General features: G+C 29.0%; 1 protein-coding gene and 1 long non-coding RNA gene across 3 annotated transcripts in view; one reads left to right on the forward strand and one right to left on the reverse strand.

Moving 5' to 3' along the window:
* Window positions 1–14333, reverse strand: part of LOC132932430 (facilitated trehalose transporter Tret1-like) — a 41963-nt gene extending 27630 nt beyond the window's left edge. The window contains exon 1 of one of the 2 annotated variants that reach the window (XM_060998805.1): window positions 13675–14333. In XM_060998805.1, the coding sequence (XP_060854788.1) occupies window positions 13675–13718 (44 nt within the window). In that variant the 5' untranslated portion in view covers window positions 13719–14333. Of the gene's footprint in view, window positions 1–161; window positions 345–13674 lie in introns of those variants that run through there. The other variant, XM_060998806.1, reaches the window with a different exon arrangement.
* The window catches only part of LOC132932435 (uncharacterized), a 31010-nt gene that overhangs the window by 3870 nt on the left and 3103 nt on the right, over window positions 1–24037 (forward strand). The window contains exon 2 of the long non-coding RNA XR_009662873.1: window positions 20313–20467. This is a non-coding gene — a long non-coding RNA (uncharacterized LOC132932435). The remainder of the gene's footprint in view (window positions 1–20312; window positions 20468–24037) is intronic.

The raw sequence follows: 24037 nt of genomic DNA on the forward strand, positions 1-24037 counted from the left end.
GTGAAATGTGCACTTATATGTTATATTATTTATTATGGTGCTTGACTACTGCTATTCAAAGGAAATAAAAAATAACTACAGCAATGCAATATTTTAATTTGACGCATTCTAAAATAATGCCAACTTATTAATATTATCGTTAATGTTATCTAAACGCTTACTTCAAAACTGTCCGCAGACTTGAACTGATCATTTAAGTAATCGACGACTTTCTGCGTTCCCAAAAATCTATGTGAAACTTCCAAGAAGAACACATAAATTTTGTTTCGGTTGTATACTGGTGATTTTTACATACACACAGTAAGTATAAAACGAATACACTTAGTAACCACTCGTTGTCAGAACCACCGAACTAATTACCGTACTTAATGACTTAACAACTAATACTGATTAGTTTGATAATGATTTAAATCGTTATAAGTCCATTGCCTTCTACATTATTATTCGGTGTATAGAGATATTTTATTACAGGTGTTCACTTCTGAATAGCGAATAATATATTTTATCGATACCTAGGGTTACGACTTTATTGTAATATTATCAATGCTATTTCGTTCAAATCGACATTAGCTTAACGGTAAATCGTTGACAGTTACTTAAAAAATATAGGTATATATTTTTTTTTAATCAATCACGCGTTTTAGAGACACTTTAAATCTAGAAAAATGGTATTGAACAAATAGACAAATAGCTTAGAAAATTAATGTACACAAATATTTAAAATTAAAAAAAATACCAATATTTTACTGTAATAAGTGACGCTATTCAGTTTGTTTTAATAATGTATACTTTTGTTATATTGCGATATCAAATTATGGCTACAACAATAAGGCACAAACTACAATATACATGTACGGTTTTCTTACAGTTTAATGAAACCTTATAAGTTATAAATATAGACTAAAGGTCATCTAACAATAATAAAAATCTATTTTAAAAAATATGAAAAATTACCTGTCTGTCTACAGATTATATTATATTAACTTAAGACATTTCTACAAAACTCGCTAATACATGAGTTTTCACCTCTATAAGTTTAAGTAGGAGTATATTGTACAGACATTTGAGCGATAAGAGTTTGAAAGCTAATCGAAACATTTTTATTTTTTTTTTTATAATACGATCGTGGCTCTTCCATCTAATTTTATATCGATCTTGACTATAGATAACATACATTTCGTGGGTGAAAAATAGTTTATTATATTTAAAAGAAAAATTGTGTTGAAACACCACGATATTACTAATGGTTTAGACTTTAAGAGTTGCGATATTTAGTCCTATAGGTTCTATCTTATCTCAAAATTAATTAGGAAATAGCACACTCTGTTATATCAGATAATTCGCTAATGTAGTACCTATAGTGTTACAACTGAAGTGCTTATTACATGAATAAACCACCAAATAAATAAATAATTTTAATAATAAGATAATCATATCATATTATATATAAAATATAAACATATAATATTATAACAACTAGTGAATTTTATCAAATAATCATATTATTATAATACTTACCATTCCGTTTTACATCGGATACATGAATTATTATTGTAATATTATATACACGAGTGGTGACGTGGGGTACCATATAGTACATACTACGCATTCGTTTTTTATAAAACATTTACATTTCTAGGTTTTATACGAATTATTATTTTTATTAACAGGTACACAGTATTACTGTGGAAAGGTCGTTTGTACAATTATAGGTGGGAGGCGGTTTGATATCAGTAAACGTTATTAAACCAAGCAAAGTAGGTTTATCTCGCTATAGATACAAATAGTAATAATAATAATGATGATAAAATTTATTAATTAAATAATATAATCTATTTTTTGAAATTCTATTTATAAATTGTGAACTATATTGAACTATTAATTCAAACTGGTTGAGAATAAAAACATTTCAATTGTATATTTTAATGTTTATAATATGAATGTCTCTGTTTTTTATTTAATAAACGAAATTAACGTAAAATGTTTTATTATTTGTTTTCCATAGTTTAAACGTACACAATTAACTACAAATATACATATATTATGTATATTGTATATACTATATGCAATAAATGGTTAATTTATTTCAAAGTAAAATAATGCATGCCAATGACAGATGTTACATAAATGTATACATAATCCATATATTTCATTATATTTACACTAAGACTATTTATACATATTTTTTGGTAGGTAATATATTTACAAAATTACAACACAAAAGACTGAAAATATTCAAGTACATAGTTCACATAACAATTTATTATTATTTAATTATCTACTTCTTTATGTGAACAGTGTACCTATTATAGGGAACATATCTGTTAAAACAAATAAGTACATCCATTTGAAACTTGGAAGTATAAACATATTACTCTTTAAATATTATAAAGAATACAATTATTATAATAATTATTTTGTGAAAAAAAAATATTATGGGTTTATAATGTTTATATATTACAATGGATAAGGATGATGAGGTTCAAAGAATAGACAATCTAAGGTCATGATGACCAAATTTTAGGTTTTTATTTTTATGATATTAATTTATAGTATAATATTTAATGTTTTTAAATGTATTAACATTTAATTACTGTCTTAAACAAAATAATAATAAAAAATAAATACAACAGCACTCGATATGTATAGTGCAGCAGTATAATAATATTAATAATACTATAGCAGCAAAATGAGAATAGATTTTTTCATTCACCAGTCACTAAGCGGAATACTGGTAAGTGATAATTTAACCATGTGGTGTAGACACTGTAGACAATGTAATGAAATGAAAATTAATATTTAAGTGAAAACAAGTTTCAACATCGCAAATAAGAGAGTATAACTCTTCGCCCCATCCAAGAATAAAAAAAATATCTAATAAATATTCTGTTCGTGAACATTTAGATTTTATTATTTATTCCACGATCGAGATAATTTTCAGTTCGTTTCTCTCATTTAATACTGACCCACTTATGGTATGATAGGACTGAAGGAGTGTACTGAACTCAGTCAATCGTTATTGTGTTGATATTGGTCAATATTAAATATTAATATAAACTAAACGACGATTTGAAATACGTACACAAATAATAGCTGTATAATATTAATTCACGTTTCGATTAAGTCATCAAAATATTTGTTTTCAAAAAATAAAGTTTATTTTTATGAAATAAACTTTCAACGTTAAGTTTAAAACTTTAAATATTATATTAAATTCATATATTAAACACTGTACTGGGAATGAGAATATTATATGCATTAATAATTATAATATATTATATAGTATGTATAGCTATGTAGTTATAATTATGAATATTTGAAATAACTTTAGGCCCTTATCGATAATATCGATAAATAATTTCGATTTCTTTATTATTCTTTTATAAAAGTAAATTGTTATTTAGGAACAATTAACAAAAAACTAAATAATGTCTATATAATACATAGGTAATATTGCCATATTATTCTCGACACGTACAGTATCGACTATCAGATTATTAATTATCGTAGTATATTTATCCCCCGTGGATTAAAATGCTATTGTTTGGAATGTTTAGATAATCGATGAAAAAAAGTCTTCTAGAAAGTGTTTTTAATACCACTTACTATAGCCAATAAATATTATAATAATCGACAAGAATATAATTAACCAAACATAAATCATTGTTGAAATATATTAGGTATATTCTAATGAGATCGGGTCAAGGTTCGTTGTACCTGAACGCTTAAACTTGATAAAGTATACGCTATAAAGAGTACACGCATCAATATATATAATATGCTATATTCAATACATTTCGATGTATTATTATGATTGTATGATACTGAAAATTAATTAGTTATTAACTAATAGAAAAACAAACTGTTGTAACTTTCACATTTTCTGCGAGATCGAATATAATAAACATACAGTTCAATAATAACGTGTACTTCGATCGATTCATATGCTGGTATTATATTATTATCGCCATATTGTGAATTCGCGTTTAAAATATAAGCAATAGTTATATGATATACGTTTAAAGCAAACAAATTTAAGAGCTAGTGGTTTTTTTTTTATTTTAAACGACACGAAGAAAGTTTTAAATTGAGAACGCTAATTAAAAGTGCCACATAATATAACAAGGAAACCCTTGCGTTAATAATATATTATTCATAACTATTATACAGTTAGAGTTTGTTTTCCAAACGTATATAAAATTGTATCAATATATCAATTGAACTAATTAATAATAATTATCTAAAAAATTTGAAATTATTTAAGCGTATATTACAAATTGACAGTGCCATTCAACGAAATACGTGGTCCACTACAGCTATGTACATTGAGATGTTAATAAATAATAATAGTCTTTATTTTAGGCAATTGATATCAAGGTTTTTAACATAATAAGTAATCATTTCAATACACACGTCGTTTACAAAATAGATCAAGTTTATGGAATTGTAAAAACATATTATTAAAACTACAACTTCGACAAGTGGCTTATTAGAGCTTGCAAATATATTTAAATTAATTTATTGAATTGAAAATATCAAAATTCATCTTTTATTTAAGTTAAATTAATTTTTCATACTCGATAACGAAATTAAAAAATTATATTTGACAATTTTTATTTTAAATTTAATTACTTTTTCTGTATTAATTTGAATAACAAATGAAAACCGTTTACGATTCACTTCTTTATTAAGAAAAAATAAAAACACTATAAATTTATTAGTAGATTTAATTCAATAAAAAATTATTCATGCAAATATAATATGCATATCATAAAAAAAACTACCTGTCCAAAATGATTTCCATTAAATACCTTATTTGCTTACGAAATAATTACACGTCACAATAAATTAAAATATACGCTAAATTTGATATCTGTCGACTGTCTCCTCTTGATTAACAAGTTATATTACGAAAGTATCAGCTCATAGTGCATAGCATAATATTAGCATAATAATATTTAAGTTATTAATACGTATTTGCAGCTGCAGCCATTATTAATTATAAAACATTTTAATGTAAATGTATTGATTGCTTGTCTTATAGGACACTAGTCGGTAGCAGAAGGTATGTATATAGTAGTAAATAGTAATATATTAATTAATTATCATTCATATAATATAACATCGGTCTAAGACGTCCGTTCAAAAATATTTTTATCTCATTAGATGGTTATGGGATTATCTACCGCATTTATTTGTATGCGTTTAGTATAAATTAAAAAAATTAATGGCTCGTTCAAATATTTAGTACGTATTATGAATTGACGCCAGACGCCAGTAGCAATCCTTATTTAAAAAAAAAACATACTGCACTTTTTATTGTATTTCAGTCGAGCCAAAATAAAACGTGCAAATAGTTTGTCGAAAGAAAAAATAAATTTTTTTGGAAAATAACTAAACCATTTTGTAAATCATACTAGGTGTCCATTTTCATTTTAGTAATCCATACTGAAAATTAAACGAATCGTACTGTATATACTAAAATAGTGGCCGACCTGTTATAGCAATACTTATTAGGTACTACCACCGTATTATTAAATATTAGGACAGGTATAATATAATATTACTGTCCGATAAAACTTCAAACAATGCTATAAATTAATATAAGATTTTTAAGTAATTAATTGAACAAAAATCAAAATGATCGATTACAAATTGATTATATTTATCTAGGCGTAGTGCGTATTATTATTTCAGTTACTATAAATTAACTACGAAATCACAAATCACATAACGGTCGAAGTTCGCCAGTCACGACAATAATTTATACGGAATAAACTTTGCGATTGTGACCACACGTGGACAGTATTCGATAGCAAACATATTTTTATCAGCTGCACAATATTCATTTACAGAGCGGTTCAGCCGCTATCGATTCGCTTACCTATTCATAAAGCCCATAAAGGCATAAGGTTATATATATATTATGTGACTATTAATTTAACTAGAACTATATATTTTATCTAATGATAGTGTTATAGTATCGTCTATAAAGTAATGTGAATTTGTAAAAATTATTAGAATTTTTAATTGCATAATATTTCTCGGAAATGAGACAAAAATTATAATATTAAAAATAAAAAACAAAATTTACTAAGAAGACAACAAGACACGCAAATAATATATACAAAACAAAATGTATTTTGTCGCCCAAGTCACACAACTATAAAACGAGTTTATATTTTTTTCAAACATGTGTGTATGCGTATACTATATTAGAATGTGCTGCTCAAAATAAATATTTGTCTAAAAGTGTAACATTCTGTTGTTTTTTTTTTTTTTTAACAAAAATGGTTCATCAAAACTAAAGTATCTTGTAACGATTATTATAAAATCACCAATCTTTTACAGGTTATAGAGGAATATATTATCTGTGTTAAGACGTTCGTTAAAAGTTCGATAACTTTAATCATTTATTGAAAAATATTAAAAAAAAACCTAAAATTTTAAAAAAACAATTAGGTCAGTCCACAAAAAATCAACATGACTAAGTATAGATAATATTTCCCTCTGCTATGATGCAAATTTGGTGATTTTAGTAATATCACAGCTTTTAGAGTGATGTTCATTCACGTAAACCCTATTTTCCACAACAAATGCATTGCAGGGTAGCGTCCTCCTAAATTGATTCGAAAAGTGCGTGATAAAATTATATAATACAACAGGTTGCAATTATTTCATTTTATTGATATATCTAAATTATATTATTATCATTTAGTAAAGTTGCACATGATAGTAATTTACATTATTCCGCAAGAACTTAAAAAATGTGTTTTCTACGGTTAAATTGAACGTAAACCGTGTGTACACACTGCACATGAAGATAATTATAGTTGTAAATTGTATACGTAAAACAAATATTTTATTAAATACACCCACATCGCATTGTATAGTTTCAGTGATTATACGGAAACGATAGGTACATTTAAGTAAAACAATTATTATTATTACGTAACTGTTGCATAGACAGTAACCGATTCCATATATTATAATAGTGATATTGTTTTGAATGTTCGACTTTTTTTCCGTATTATATATTATAATTTAGAATATGTTTATACACACTACTTTTTCCTTGTCAAAGCTGTAATTGTCGTTTGTGGTTAGAATAATTAATTATGAACTTGTACTACCTACGTTAATAATATAGGTAACAATGTTATAAACCATAATAATATACAGGTATATAGCGTATAAGTTATAAAGGTACTCGTGTCCAAACATGAACGTCAATTGCTGATTATCCACGACTATTAAAATATATAATATAATATATAATATTACACTTATGTTAACTTTTGGAATTAAAATATAATATAGACATATAGTTGTTAAATATATTTTAATTCGTGAATTTATTTTTCAATGATTTTTAAATTATTGGTGACTCATAACGGTAAGTATTAATGATGTGCGAAGTGCGATATTATTCAGTAATTATATCCGCAAGTAATTATTGTGTTAACAGACTTCAATAAAATGATCAATAGTTTAGCAAATATACTTTTTTTTTTTTTAATTTAATAAATATCGTATACTTAACATGAATAGTAAACATTATTCCTTGTGCAAACGTTTTAAATTAATAGGCTACAGTTCATCCAGATCATCTGTTTGTTATCATCTACAAAGCACTGTTCTCGATAGTGTAGGCTATTAGATATTAGAATTTTCTAAGCTAGTTACAAAATAATATATGCTAATACTTGGGCGAGAAACACCTAGTGCCCAGATAACGTGAAACGGTAACGATGTTCATATTTTAAACAACATTTGAATGAAAATATTGAACATAATAGGAATAATATGCAAAAAAATGCGATCAAATACAAATAATATAGTTAATTTACGGATCACACTATACACAATATTATAATACATATACAGCGATGTATAATCACATTTCAACTCTGGATCAATACGCAATCATTTCCATTAGGCATTAGTCATTTCTTATTACATTAATAATTCAATGTAATATAATTCCGAGAACATTGTGTACGTATATATGGCACTGTATAATGCAAATACGTTGATTATATAAATTATTACAAATTATTATCTTGTAGACGTAAAAAAAAACCATATCTTAAAAACTGTAGTTTGTCTGTTTGTGTAACAAAATACCTATATACTACGTACAGATATTATTATAATTTAGTATAGTTCGAAGTGGTACTAAATGTCGTTAATATTGTAATTGTTTTAGAGTAAAATACAAATATCAGATGCCTCAATAAATCGGGAGCACGGGATGATTTTATACTCGTCATATTATAAGAAACCAAACTAAGCAAAATGTTTAAAACCGATTGAATTAATACTTAAATTTTTATTTTGTTATTAAAAAGTACATAACACGTAATTTTACTTTTTCGAATTCATTACTATAAATATTTAAATAAAAAAATGTTATCCATAAACAACGAGTTAACGATAGTTAAAAAATAAAATGTACATACACGTTGATAATTTATCAGATTTAAATCAATTGCTCTGTATATAACAATATATACATTTTGTTTAGTGTGAATAATAGAAACGAATTAGCCGCTCTATAAGACTATAAAATATTCTATAATGGCACTCGCGCGTGTTTTCAATATTCTTGCCAAGACACTATAATAGCCAACCAATATAATTACGACTAAAAAAATTCACTTTTGATTTTGAATCATACATTTGCATGTGATACTACATAATATAAATAAAACGAAATAAACAATACTGTGTGTTGACGTTTTTAATTTTAATCGAATTAGTATTTTATGAGTCAAATACCTAGGTGACGTCAAGAAAAATTTAAAATACAATTTCAAATAATTTAAATTATAAGTTGGTAGTTATAACGATAATTATTGAATTACACCTGTCGAATTAAAATTATATTTAATATTTATCGTCGGGAAAATATATAGATATCTGTAATCAGTATTGTACTAAAGTATACAGTATATACAACATATATTAGCATCCACTGACAAAAAAATTAAATTAAATTTCTTTCAAAATTTCTGTAAACCGACTTAAGTGATAAATTCTTTTCAACATGTATTCCAATGAATAATTACAATATTATATAATATCTCACGCATATGATATTTACAGTTTATGTAATACTTGACTTATCATTTCCATTGCAGTTGCACTGTTTAATATAGCATTAAGGAAATTACACCAGATTAATGTTACTACACATTATTTGTGATTTTCAGAATGGCGGTTAAACACAATTAAATTTATTTACTATTAATTTCGTCGATTGTGTTACTCGATCCCGATTTACAACAATATATAATATGAATATAAAATATTTGCGGTTTTTTGGATTGTTTCTTTAATTATGGTAAACCATTTATTAAAGTAGCACTAAGTACTTAGGAACTATTTATTAAAGTATAAACACGTATTTTACAATAGGTATAATGTTTTTTGGATATATAATATTTGCTATGAAATCTAAAATGTAATTTGTACTAGTACTAATATCAACTAATTATGTAAAAAGATCTCACCAGATTAAATACTTTTTTTTTTAAAACTCGAATACAAATAAATGAAAATAATATATAATATTATGATAATAATTGTAGAATAGGTAAATTATTTTCATAATGCAAAGACTGAAAAAATTTGTCCAATAACATAATAAAATATAAACAGTAATTGAGTATTGACTATAATAAATTGTAAGCGACGCAGGTTGTTGCCCCGTGGTCACTGAGTGTCTGCAGGTGCAGTCGTAATAGGTATATCGACGTTGTGTGTAATAAAACATAATATTATAATAAAATTCTATAAATAAATGCCTAGTCACGTGAAATAGTTATACATGTTTAACTTGATGTAATAATTACAATATAGGGTGATTATTTTAACAGTGAACACTCATAAGCTTTTTTTATATAACAGTAAGTCGTTAAAAGACAACTTTAAAGAATACAAAAATTAAATCTTTTACCATTTTCAAAGAATTTTGATAAATGAGATAACATTTTTAAAGTTTTTACATTTTTTAATGACAACAATCATTTTTAATTTCATACTCTGAAATAAAATATATTTTCGGGAATTTAAATATCATATTTATCTAATTAATAGAATCAAATTAAGAACAAATATTTTTATTTTATGAATTATAACTTATTAACTAGACATTTAAAATTCAATATGGTTTCAATACAATTCCGAGAAAAATATTCTGCTTAGTAATATGGAATTAAGAATGTATGTTTATATTTATTAAAAAAAAAAAAACGTACTTTTAAGTAAAAACATAACGATAATTAAGTATTAACTGAAGAGAATCGCACAGCATAGACATTAGACAGCGATATCAAAAACAATATAATATGATGACGTGTCCCTAGTCCCTACACTGCCAAGTATAAGAGATCGTCCGAAAAATATTATAAAATCAGTGTTTGTGGAATTTATAATTCATATTGTATAAAATGATATATTCAATTAAATTAAATTATAGTTTTTAAAACAGTTGGTTCATCCTGGAATTTTTTAATGTTTAAAAATCACATTTTTAGACTTGACATAATGGGGACGTTACTATAAATGTATATTTCATACTGTTGTAACCTTTACAATTGTATAAAAATACAATACACACATACGCATATTAAATAATATATTTAGAGTGATTCACGAAGCATGCTCGACTCTATTTATTCTTTAATAATACATTTTTCCAGGTTCTGACTATTGGAATTAAGTATACTCGAAAACCATACTTTAATATACATAAAAAAAAAATTAAAATTACTTAGATATTTAAATGCGTTTAAGAAAGCTCGAAAATGATTCAAGCTGCCTTTTTTAAATCATGAATGAAGGTTAATAAAATACATCAAGGACATATTAAATATAAGAAATAATAATAAATAATTATTTATTATAAATTATAAGCAGGTGGTTTTTTAAAAATGTTAATGTATTTAAATTAAAATTTGAACAAGTTATAAAGTTATATTTATAGTTAACTAAAGTTATAGTTATAGTATAGTTTTTAAGTTCTTTATTTAATTTTGTGTACTACCCTTAGTATATTAAACCACGTGATAATAGATTCGAAAAATATGTGGGTTATAACTTATAACGATTTGAAAATTATAGTATTAATGTTTTGTTATTTGTAAACGTTGTCCGGGCAGCGTATTTACAAATGCTACTCGAGACTGGCCAACAGGTCCTAAATTCGGTTAGGATACGTTATAAGTTATAACAACAAAGACTGAAAATAATAAATTACAACTATTTTGTATTTTACGCCGAATCATTATTAATAATTATTATCCGTACTATTTATACAAAGTTTATTGACTTTGAAATTTCACGTTAAAATATTGTTTTATAGATTTTAGACGCATCAACATTTTCAAAAAAAATAATCTGCTTAATAATTCATAAAAAAAGGGGGGAGGTTTAAGTTTGAAAAAAAGTTTAATTAGCTCCTGGACACCACAAATAGTATACAAAAAAAAAAAAATCATATTGTCGTCTTTACGAACACTTGAAAATTCCAATTATCAGAACCCGAATAAATGCATTGTACGATGTTAAAGGGGAGGGGGTGGGCATGCTTGTTGAATCACTCTGTATGCCACTGCGTCGTGGACTCGTGTAATGCAACTGCAACGCGCACATTATACTATTATACGTACACGACTACCATACTACAACAATACAGTCAACAGCTCGGGCGTCCACGTGGGAGTGACGTCACTTGTATACCTCTATAACACACGCGCATAATAAAAATCGTTTTCTGTCTCCATCCTTCCGACCCATCCAGTTTGTTGTTGTCGTTACTCTTTCCTGGCATCTGCGCCGCGTGGTTTTCTCGGTGCACAAAATATGCGAACACACAGAAACACGCGACTCGCTGCTTTCTCGACGGTGAAATCATCTTTCGTCTCGAATAACAGTGAAAACAGTATTATATTATATTTTTTTTGGCGCCAAAAACCTAACAGTATTATAATTTTATACGTCGCACGTACGTCACACCATCTAATAATATTATTATTATTATTATTATTATTATCATCATCATCGTGATCATTATATTATTCATTTCGACGACGAAACCCCAGTGCCGTCGTCCGTAATGCAATATATATATATATTATATATCATTTATATATAGTAAACCAACTGTACAGTTTTAGGGGTTCGCCGGCCAATTGGAATTTGTTTTCTTCCCTTCTCACTCACTCGCATGCCATTTCTCTTGCTCACACTCTGCGTACGAGTGTGCGGCGGTACGCGATACGACTACTCGTCACCATACACTATGCCGTCATTATAATATATTGTTGTATATCATCACGATCGTTGGGCTTAAATATCAAACACCCCAGCTCGAGCCATATAAACTACATCGCACCAACACCATGACCGTCGTCGTCACACACGTGCGGATTCTAGAGATATACTATAGTAATTTATATATTATTATGAATTATGACACGATCGGTTTGTAAATCGTAATTTTTCGAATCACGTGAGAGCGTAAACGGTATACCCTACCGGTCGACGTTTGTCGAGACGTGAAAATAAATCCGACGGTTGTTTTATAATATTATAATATTGCAGGGCATGTGGCGTCTGGTCGGTAAATTTTATGGAGATCAATTTTTATGCAGACGACTCGAAACGACAATAAAAACAATGTAATCGGTGGACATTTTGCGTTATTATTTTCTTCGAGAAATAATTGTCAAACTCGATTCGTTTAGACTCTATAAAATCGTACAAAAAATGATATTATATTATTATTACGACGTTTATATAATTTTCATGAACAGTTTCATTCGATTCTCCCCACTCAAACGCCTAAATAGTAAATACATCCCACCTTGTATTGTAAATTTGTAAATACTCGTTTCCGTACAAACAGACAAGTTGAACTATATGCTCAAACAATATCTCTTGTACTTGGATCCGAAACAAATTGTTGAACGCGCGTTTCGCCGTTTCGTTGGAATTGGCCCTGGACGAAATACGGTGCACGACACACAATGTTCCGAACATTATTATCGTCCAATAATAACATTTGTTCAAAACAGTGTATACTCCACTGTTCGGAGTGAAATTAGCTTGCACGGAATGTATAGCCTATGGAGAGGACGCCGAACCCAAACGTGTTGTCTACGTCCTGCAAACGTAGGTGACACCACTTACTTACTGATGGTACAACGTAGTAGGTAAATTTACGTTTAGCGGAACCGATTTAGTGTTACGAGACTGAATCGACTGCGATATTATCAACGATCGAACTCAAAGGTAACACATCCATTCCATCAAAGACGTCTGGTAAGATCGACACTTAAATATTTTAAAACGTTCATAGTTTTCGCGAGCGAGCAAATAATATTTGAAATGCGTATCAATATATATTACCAAATGACTACGGGAGGTGCCCAATATATAGAATATATGAGTTTATATACCTTCGAGTGCAATGGGCGAATAAGCTCTAATTTTAAGACCGTCGACACAAAGTCGGTTCTGCCGAACGCAAATTTGTTACCCCCCCCCCCCCCGTGTCGTGAAAAACGCAGACAACTGCGGCACACCGCGATATATATTTTTATCGTGTGTGTTCGGCGTCCCCTCGACGACTGTTCAATGCGCGCGTGGCGGTCATCGGGGTCGTACCTGAACGAACTCTCCGGGATTCCCCTGCACAGCGACACGTACATGGCGTGCGCGGGCGGCCGACGGTTTCGGGTCGAGGAAGATGCGACGACGGCGTCGGCGGCGACGGTGTCGCTGCGTCTGCGTTGTGGCGGCGGTGGTGGTGGCGAGCGGTCTCGCTGCGGCGCGCATAAAACTCGTCGCGTCGGCTGTCCGTCGTCCGGCGGCGATGGTGTTCCACTGTCGTGTCGATTCGATTGACAATACCGTAACTATATGTACCGGTCGGCGTCGTCGTCGTTATTGCGACGCGTCCGAGGACCGCGAATTCGGTGTGATGACCGTCGCACGACGCACTTCGACGTTACACGGCCGGCCCATGACAACAGACGATATTACAATATTGTGACGATTTGTATCGACACGGTCGCGACGGCCGATTTTTCGGTAATAGGAAAACGTTTTTACGTGTACAATATTAGTATGTTATTATCACGTTTCGTGCCGATGCAGTTTTTGTCGTTGTCACGTGCGCGCGTTAATACGGCGATATCACAGTTTTTGTTGTTGTTATTGTTGCTGCTGTTGCTGTGATAATATTATTATTGTGCGTTGCGGCTGCGGCGGCGGCGGCGGAACAGTGCGACGAGGTTGCCGATCGAAACGCGACTGGGCGACTCGCGACTCGGCGACTGATGTGCCGCCACCGCCGACACCCGCGACGCGTTTTGTTCGACGCACGCAGCTGCGGTTGCTCTGCTGCTCCGCGGCGACCGCGACGTAGACAACCGCCGCCGCCGCCGCCGCCGACCGACCGACCACCGACCGGGCGGCGGCGGCCGAGGAGCCAGACAAAATACGTCCAGTAGAAGGAGGAGGAGGATCTTATTTGTTATTGTTGTTTTATGTGGATTGGCCGAACAAATAATACGACGTGGTTTTTGCGACGGATTCGGCAAGGACGATAGAGCCCAAGAAACAATAACGAAAAGTATCGGATGAATAGGTGTTAGTCTCAACGTAGTTGGGCGATATGTTAGGACTTGGTTTCGTTTTAGGGTGACCCAGTGGAGCCAGTGGTGTACACAAAACTTTGGCGTGAGAAGGAGGAGAGGGTGAAGCTGTGGAAAAAACCTAACGGATCAAAAATCAAAAAACCGCACTTTAGATTTTTATAATGTGGCCTACTAAAAAAAAAAAAGCGAAGGGTGGAATATAACTGTATAACCCGTATGGCCACGATCTACACTCCCACCCCTTATTGTTCGTAAAACTGCAGTTGGTATACTTCGTTCGATATAAATATAATACAATTATTTCCTATACGATTAATAAGTACTTTATAGTACCATAATTCATATAACATTTTTATTTCGTTCGTCAAATTATCGTAAAAGATGATTTTCAACCGTTATAAATCCGTGCTTATGCAGTCGCCACGTTGGCCACCCCTGAATTATTTTATTCGTCGTAACACGTACAATAATAATAACGCGCCGTGTGGCCGCGTTAATAATTGTATAAGTTTTTTTCTTCTCGATTAGAAAAAAAAAAAATGTTTTGTGATTAGTCTATTTTTTTTATCGTTTATTCATTTATTATTTTTTCCGAAAAAATATCACGTAGTCTCACTACTATATTATAATGATATTATTATGTATATCATATGCCGAGTGGGTACCTCACATGCACACCGCGTGCGTGCACCACGCGATGACAGCACCGTTACGTCCGAAAAATAAAATATTATGAGATTTTTTTTCGAAAAAGAAATCCAGCAACTATACTATATTAATATTGTTATACAACGATGCGCGCATAACATGTATTGTTCGTCATGTTCCTATTTTATCATGCACGTGAATATCATAATAATTCATAAACGTAATTTCGATAAATACCAATGTACAGACCGGGCCCTTTGCCCTATTCCCCACCACCATCTATTATTAGTGATCTTATTCGACATGTTGAACTTATTACATTAATATCGATGTTTTTTTTTTTAATGTTTTCGTTTTTTAATTGACCTTCAAAACTTAAAAATTGTAAGAGTTGTTATTGTACGAGTAAACGATATTTTCACCAATAATCAATTATAATATAAAGACCTCAATAAAAATGTCATAAATAATCTGATAGTTTCCAGTCAGAAGGACGCGAGTTTAATTTCATCGAAAAAACCTCGTACATACGGACAGTCTGATATCCACTGTATAGTAACCACAGCGAATGGCTGAACTTGTAGCTAACAGACAGATCGATATACGTATATACGTATACGGTATACGTAATACCTGTCTACGCGATACAGTATAACATGTCTGCTGCGAAATAGTTTTCAAATGTATTTGAATAATAGTCAATAGTCGTCAACTTAGTTATTATAGTGATGGTACGATATATACACATCGGACTGATGGGCATTACAAAAATATTGACATGCGAGTAGTTGTGGACGACTGGCGGAACGCGGGGATCCGGGAATACAACACTTTTTTCTCGTTTGACACGAAATACGCGAAATTCGGTATGATATTTGTACACATTATTTAGACGTCGAGTATTAATGACTCATGAGACTATACTCACTCCGCGATAACCGGTTTTCTTTATTTTTAGAACTTTAACGTTATAAATAATGAGTGGCAAGGTTATATTATGTAGTTGAAAATAATGACGAAACACAAGGATAAAGCATACACATTATATGGGCGAGCATAGCTGCGGTATACGCGCAAACGGACGTGCAACAGTCCGTATAACTTGATAATAATTGATAATGGTATAATATGCTGACTGCAATAAAACCGTTCACTACCGAATGCCGCATATACCTGTCATATCGGTTGACGATACGTTTTTTGTGTCCGTCGGCTGCAATCGCATGTTTTATAACATAACTATTATACAATATACATGACAATAAATCACGTTTACTGTTAACAGCTAGTTGTTGTTACACTCTTACCTACACTTCGACTATTTATAAAACAGGACTGAAATTCGATCGCGCAACTCAGCCCGACGTGTAATAATATCGCGATGTACAGTACGCATCGCAAACCGAGAAATCCGAAGACATACCTACATTATTGCCGTGTACAATAAAAAACGACAAACGAGACATTTTGATATTGCTAAGATATTAAAAAAATATAATATATTATTTTATTAAATATATCCGTATAGTACTGTGGTTATAGTTTACATTGGTGTATATGTTACTGTGAACGTCCGCAATTGGTGAGTGCTGACGATCACCTAGTGAATGTCGACTTACACCTATTAAATTGATGAATGTTGAAAAATTAAAATAATATAGACATATACTATAGTGGTTGTTGACATTTACATTAGGATTTTGGTCAATGTTGACATAGGTTACGTATTCGCACATAATATATAGTATAGTACTATAGAGTATAGACAATAATATAAAATTGACATGATATGTTTGGTTATAAATATTAACAATATTACTTTTATTAATTATGATTATTATTATTGAACAATATTATACCTGTATTATTAATTTAAATTATGATTATTATGCCATATAAAAATTATTATTTTAAAACAACGACGAAAATTGTTCTACTTCTTATTGCAACATGACAAACTGTCATGACATTTTGAACTGCATAAAATGCCAACATTCCTACAACCACACTTTTTTGTGGTGCACTTTGTTTTGCAATTACATCTTGTATAAGTAGGTACTAGAATTTTAGATAAGATCAGATTAAAATATAATATCGGCATTACCAACATTCACCAATATCGTTATATAAATGTCGACATTCGCTAGTAAATGTTTACAAACAGTACAAATTTAATCAATATGCCAACATTCACCAATGCCTTTGGTGGTTGACGACATTAACCGGTGACTGTCAGCACTCACCAATTGCGGACATTCGCAGTAAAATAATCATTTATATACATTACACATACACATACACGATACACAAATAGTCAGTGCCGGATTTAGGGGGGGTAAATAGGTATCCTTGCCCCGGGCGCTGTTGGTATAAGGGCGCTCTCGGGTATATGAAAAATATTGACTCCCCCCCCCCCCCCCGGTAGCTAATACTAATATACTATATGTAAGGGCACTACATTTTTATTAGCCCCGCGGGCGTCAAATGTACTAGATCCGGCACTGCATATAGGTTATAATATAGAGTGTAGACTATACAATATAGTAAGTTAAAAACGACAGTGGCGGCTTACTAGATAACGGTCGACATGACGCAGTATTGCCGGAATACCACGGATTATATTGTACACGTCAAGTCTTCAAAATTGTCAACGAATACAACTTACTGTAAAAAAGCATTTTATATGGTCTACAATAGAAAAATAGGTATTGATAAATGTAATAATAGTACGTTTACAATATTTCTTCACCGTGTTCGTGTACGATTGTTCTATAATAGTCTGTATAGGTTCGTTCGTGATAGTTTTTATAATAATTTGGACGGAAAACAATGGAGAAAATCATTATCGATCAACGCCAATTGAATCACTTTTATATTATATAAAATTACGTATTATTTTTATATTATAAATTATGTCTATACTTTTGGTGGTGTTTTGAATATCACGATTGTTTCGTTCTAAATTACCAGAATAAATGTTAATAAATAATAATAATCATAAAGTTTTATCTAAAAGCTATTTATTTAGCTATACCTATATTATGTATGTAATATTTACTAGCCTATGAAATAATAATAATGGGGATACAAGACGGTACACTTGCACCCCCTAGTATTAGAGTATTTTTTTAAATAGGTTCAACGTGCATAGATATTCTTTTGCGCCTGTTAAAGCTGAATTTCTGTCAAATTACAATATTAATACTATTGTATTGTGTCGTTGAATTTCTTGAAATATAATAAACAATATATAATATTAGTAGAGAGTATATTCCATCACTAAATAGCAAATATTAAACGTACTTACGTACTTAATTGGTTCAATAGAATGTTTACAACTAAATACTCTAACATATATGTACATCTATATTTTTTAAGTGATTATATGACAAACAATGAAGGATTTCTTTTGATATTTAAAATATTTAAAACCTTAAAATTCTCACTCACACAGCTAAGAAGTTTTTAATGTTTACACTAAAAACTTAGATCTATACCGGGCCAAGAATATCTTATTAGTAGTTAGGCTTTAAACATAAGAAAAATTATCGTAAATGATGAAGAAAAAGTTGTCGATTAAATCTATATTAATCCATTACAATTTACAGATGTCGCTTAGCTATAATAATAAGTAGTACATCGTTTTATGCAATTAAAATTTAAGTATTATATTATTTATATATTTTTTGATATAATTATTGTATTATTATGGAATATATTATACATCTATAACAAAATGTTTCAAATGTATAGTTTATGTAATAAATATATAAAAAAAATAATTCCATGTAATTGGCAAAGTGAACGGATTTGAATATGACTTATATTTTTATAATAATTCAGATAATTGGACCAATGAAGGTTTTGCATCTGTTAAAATTTAATGGAGTCTCGCTATTTTAGGAAGTGTATAATGTATATTATTACACAGTCGTAGTGATAAAAGTCAATTTTTATGAATAAAAAATGTAATATTAATTGCTATGTATTTCGAATTTTGTAAATACATATATTCACTATCGTTCAAATATTGGCGTACTCCACTAAAGAACTAAGTATTTTTTTCAAAAATTAAAAGTTTTTAACGTAGCTCGTCGAAAAGAGGAATCTTATTATATACGGCACGCGTTTGGAAACGAAAAACGAAACATTTTTAAGTACATAATGTAATGGGTGCATTAATGAAAAAACTACACATATTACATATATAATTATTATTACATTAGCGATCGGTGCAGTTATGTGTATCATTATATAATATAATGATATTATGAAATACATGTGTGGTGTGTCAATTTACTATAATATTGTATATTTATATAGTGTCTGCAACTGGTCGCCGTGAGGATCATTTATACGTATAAACTTATAATTTTCAATACTAAGGTTTTTGTTAGTTACCGTCTTCTCGTTATTATAATACGGACCAATTTTTATTCGATATCACCCTAATACACTAATATCAATTTTACGCTTATATATTATAACATACATCTATGCATACGTTAAGGTGGTCAAAATGTAATCCCATCGTTTTAAAAAAAAAAAAAATTCACCAGGTACGGTAAAAAATAATGCAATATTTATATATATTTTTATACTTATTATAATTTGAGTTTTTAAATATTAATCTTTTTTTATTGCATATTTAGAGGTTTTCACTGCATATTTCAACGCTTTCGGTGCATAAAAGTCCATATAATCTATTTATTACTATTTAGTTTTTACTATACAATGTACAATGTATATTGTATACTATACATATAGGTAACGCTATTAGGTATTCGAATTCCGATTATTGATTACACTGTACCGGTGTATCACTAATATTGAAATAATCTTATTTAAATTGTTAACAATAGATACATACAATATATTATAGCATATGCAGTTACTGTTTCAAGAGGTTTTAAAAATCCATTTCAGGAGGGGGGGGACGATTAGAAATACTTATTTATAATATAATTGACGCTGTCATTATTGTTAATATTGCAGAATTGACGTCGTAAATATTTACGTACGCGTTACCTGCGCGACGACGCTACGACATGGCTTTGTATACGCGGTTGTCTATTTTCGTATGGTCATACTCATTACACATTCACACATTTGCCAACAACCGTCTCGAAGGTGTCGAGTAATAATAATAGGTATGTAATATTAAAAGTTATATAAAAGGGAGTTCGCGTAAATTGTTTCTTCTTCTCAAATGTCAGTTTTTCCCTTCTAAGATTACTAAAATATAGTAGTATAATATTATGATTGATTATCTGTAGTAGTAAGAAAATTATTCAATTACCTATAATTTATTATAGTTTGTTTTTATTATCATAAAAATTCACAGTTATTCCTTATTAATTAATTTTTGCTTACATTTCTATCATACTTACATTTTATATATTTATTATACCTATAAGTATAATAAATTATTCTTTATATTGTTATATTGTATTTTTTTTATATGTTCTATAGAATCTGTAAGACAAAGTCTACAAATACTATAGTATTAATCAGAGGTGGCTCGCGTCTTGTTTATAAAATAAAAATATACTTATTATTATTATTATGAGTTTTAATTTTTTTTGATTTATATTTATAAAAAAATTTAAAATTATGTAAGATATACTTATAAACATTTTGGCTTTTAGTATCATCGTATTTATCCAAATGGTTTGCAAACAATTCATGTTAGCTGTCCTGGTGTCTTAAGTATAGACGATAAAGCTATATGCAAAAATGCATTTCGTGTAGTATAGGTACTAATCAAAATTATCGAACCAATTACTATTACCACAGTCTTCTAAAACGTCATAATAGTTTTGTATAAACATAACATTATTTAAATTATATAATTAAATTGTATTGACAAGATACTAAATTAAGTCATTTAAATGCTATACACTGATTTAATTCAAGTAAATTTAAAATAAAAAAAATACAATGGTCACATCATTCCCTCCCCCTCAAAAACGAGATTACTTAACTAAAATTGTTGTTTAATCTACGCTGTATTACACAACACTCACCTATACAACTTTGAATTTGTTTTTTGGACTGTATTTATTCTATTGTATTTTGTATGCTATCCAGCCATATTCAGATATAGTTACGCTCAGAACAAGATGCACTTGAACTAGGACTCTCAAGGTGAACCGGTACCACGGGAACATACTATTATTATTGTCTACTGCATTCACAAGTCATACGTTCATACGTAAGATTAATAATTTCAGTGCAATCTACCATAGTCCATACATCATACATTCATTTTTTATGTTGTAAAATAAAAAAATAAATCGTAAAAACACGATATTTTAAAACTTATTTTTAACATAGTATACTTATAAGTTATCAAAAACATTTAATAGCATATAATATTATAGCGCATACATAATATACATTATAAATGGATATTGGACTGTAGTTCATTATTAAAACGGGTCGATTTCATTAATTATTAAGTGAATTTGTTTTATCCACTATTGTACAATAATATTATTATGGTATCTTGTTCAAACAGTTGATGCTAAAATATTTATAATAGCATTAATCGAACATTTTTTAGGGCTTTTTTACTGAAACGAGAGAGCACAAAATGTTTACTTAATGTAAACAAAATTAATAATATAGGTAATACTGTAATAGGTATGTAAAGTGTATATATATATAATATATGATATAAATTACTAAATAAGTATGCATATTTTAAACATTCTTGGTTATAATTTGATCGACGCGAGGAAACTATTTCTGTATTGCTACAATCTTTTGGTTGAGAAATAACTGTTAACAATTAACATAAACAAGAAATAATATTATAACTTATGAGTATAAATGTATATATCAATATGTAGCAATTTAAATACAGAGTGACTTGAACAGAGTAGTAAATACAGTCGAATAAAAATAATTTAAATTTACGTTTTTAATAGTTTAATATAGGCACCTACTTCAAGCAACTATTTCTCTATGGTATCTTCAAACAGTTTATTTATTTCCCGCCAATTCATTACCAAAGTCTAAATTGAGATATTCTATATAAAAAAATAAATTTTTCTTCTATAACTGTGTAAGTTTATTTAAATAGTATTACATCATATATATAGAGTGTAGACTAATTTTAACACCTCAAATTCCTTAAAACGAAAAATACAATATCAGTATAATCATTAATTAATTATTTATTGTAAATCCAATTTTAAAGCTTTAAACGTTCACATAACCATACATTTTGTTTATCTTTTAATAAATTATGTATACGAAGAAGAAGAAAAAAACTATGATAAATAATAACAACGATTTATTAGAAAAAGACACTCGATGCTTATTGTTTATACTTTATACCACTTATAACCAGGAGCGCCATTTATTTATGGGTGGTGGTGTAAGTTATACATTTGCATTACCTTTTTTAAAACACCTTCTTTAGCTTCCCAAAAATAAAATATTTAAATCATATAATATGATTTATTGAAACAATATTTTTACATTTTTTTTTTTATTGTATTTCATTTAAAAAAAAATGATATATTTCGACAACCAAAAAAGAAAATTGATATAAAGAAATATATTATCTAAACATTAAGTATGAATGCATAGACTGCCAGTTTTTTTGTTTTTATAAATATTTATTCAATTAATTAATTATTATTTAGAAGTATTAAAAATTATTTTATTTATTATTTATATTTTATAAGTGTATTTAGTATTTACTATTGCACCTATATGAACGAAAAAAAGAAAAAATTGTGATTTTTGTAGCTATATAAATAATTGTGACTTATAATGACGATTAAAGAGATACCCACTGGTTTTAAGGAGTTTTGCAGTAAGTATTATATTAACATTATATTAAGAACATGTGAGCGTAGGAAATTATTTAGTATAAGTGAATCGTTAACAAAATATTGGATGAAAAATTGTATTTTGTGGTTCTATGAAATACGTTTAAATTTTCAATTTTATATCTCAATGGGAAAATTGTATTATCTATATCTACTCGTATTTTACTTTTGTTCTATAAAACGAAAATAACAGGCTTTATACAATATTTCAATGCACAATTCAATTAAATGCAGTGTTAGGAGATCGTTGAATACAAATTATGATATGAAATCTCCATATTGTGTTATACTGTTATTGCATCAATTTATCGATATAAATTCATAAACATAAATTAAACATTACACAATATACTATGTACATGCAATATTTTAATTTGTAATATGCACTATACAGTCATGCATACAGGTACGCCACAACAATATTATTATAGTATATCGTTTCGTCTGTCCTTCGTCAAACTATAGACATTGACCAACTAAAATACTGTCGAACCACAATATTTTACTATTATTATTATCATAAATTTGACCATGAAATTCTAAACGTATTGTTACAGTATCAAATTTGTATAATCGTTAGAAATAACGACATAATATGTTTCAAACTTGTACAACGTTTACTCGTATAAAATTATGTAGATTGACGTGATAATAATAATTTGTCACAACACGAATAGCATTAAAATATTCAATTCTATTCTTTTCCATTCTGTCGTTTATTTATTATTATTTTTCGAAGACTTCTTAAAAATTAACAACAACGCGTGAAATCAAATAATAACATGGTCATTATACGTATGACAATCTTATCCTTACGTACTTGCGTATGTAGTTTTATTATTTTACCAAGTCCGTTTAAATAAACTATGGTAAATT

This window comes from Rhopalosiphum padi, chromosome 1 (genome assembly GCF_020882245.1).
Source record: "Rhopalosiphum padi isolate XX-2018 chromosome 1, ASM2088224v1, whole genome shotgun sequence".
In the NCBI taxonomy this organism is placed as follows: domain Eukaryota; kingdom Metazoa; phylum Arthropoda; class Insecta; order Hemiptera; family Aphididae; genus Rhopalosiphum; species Rhopalosiphum padi.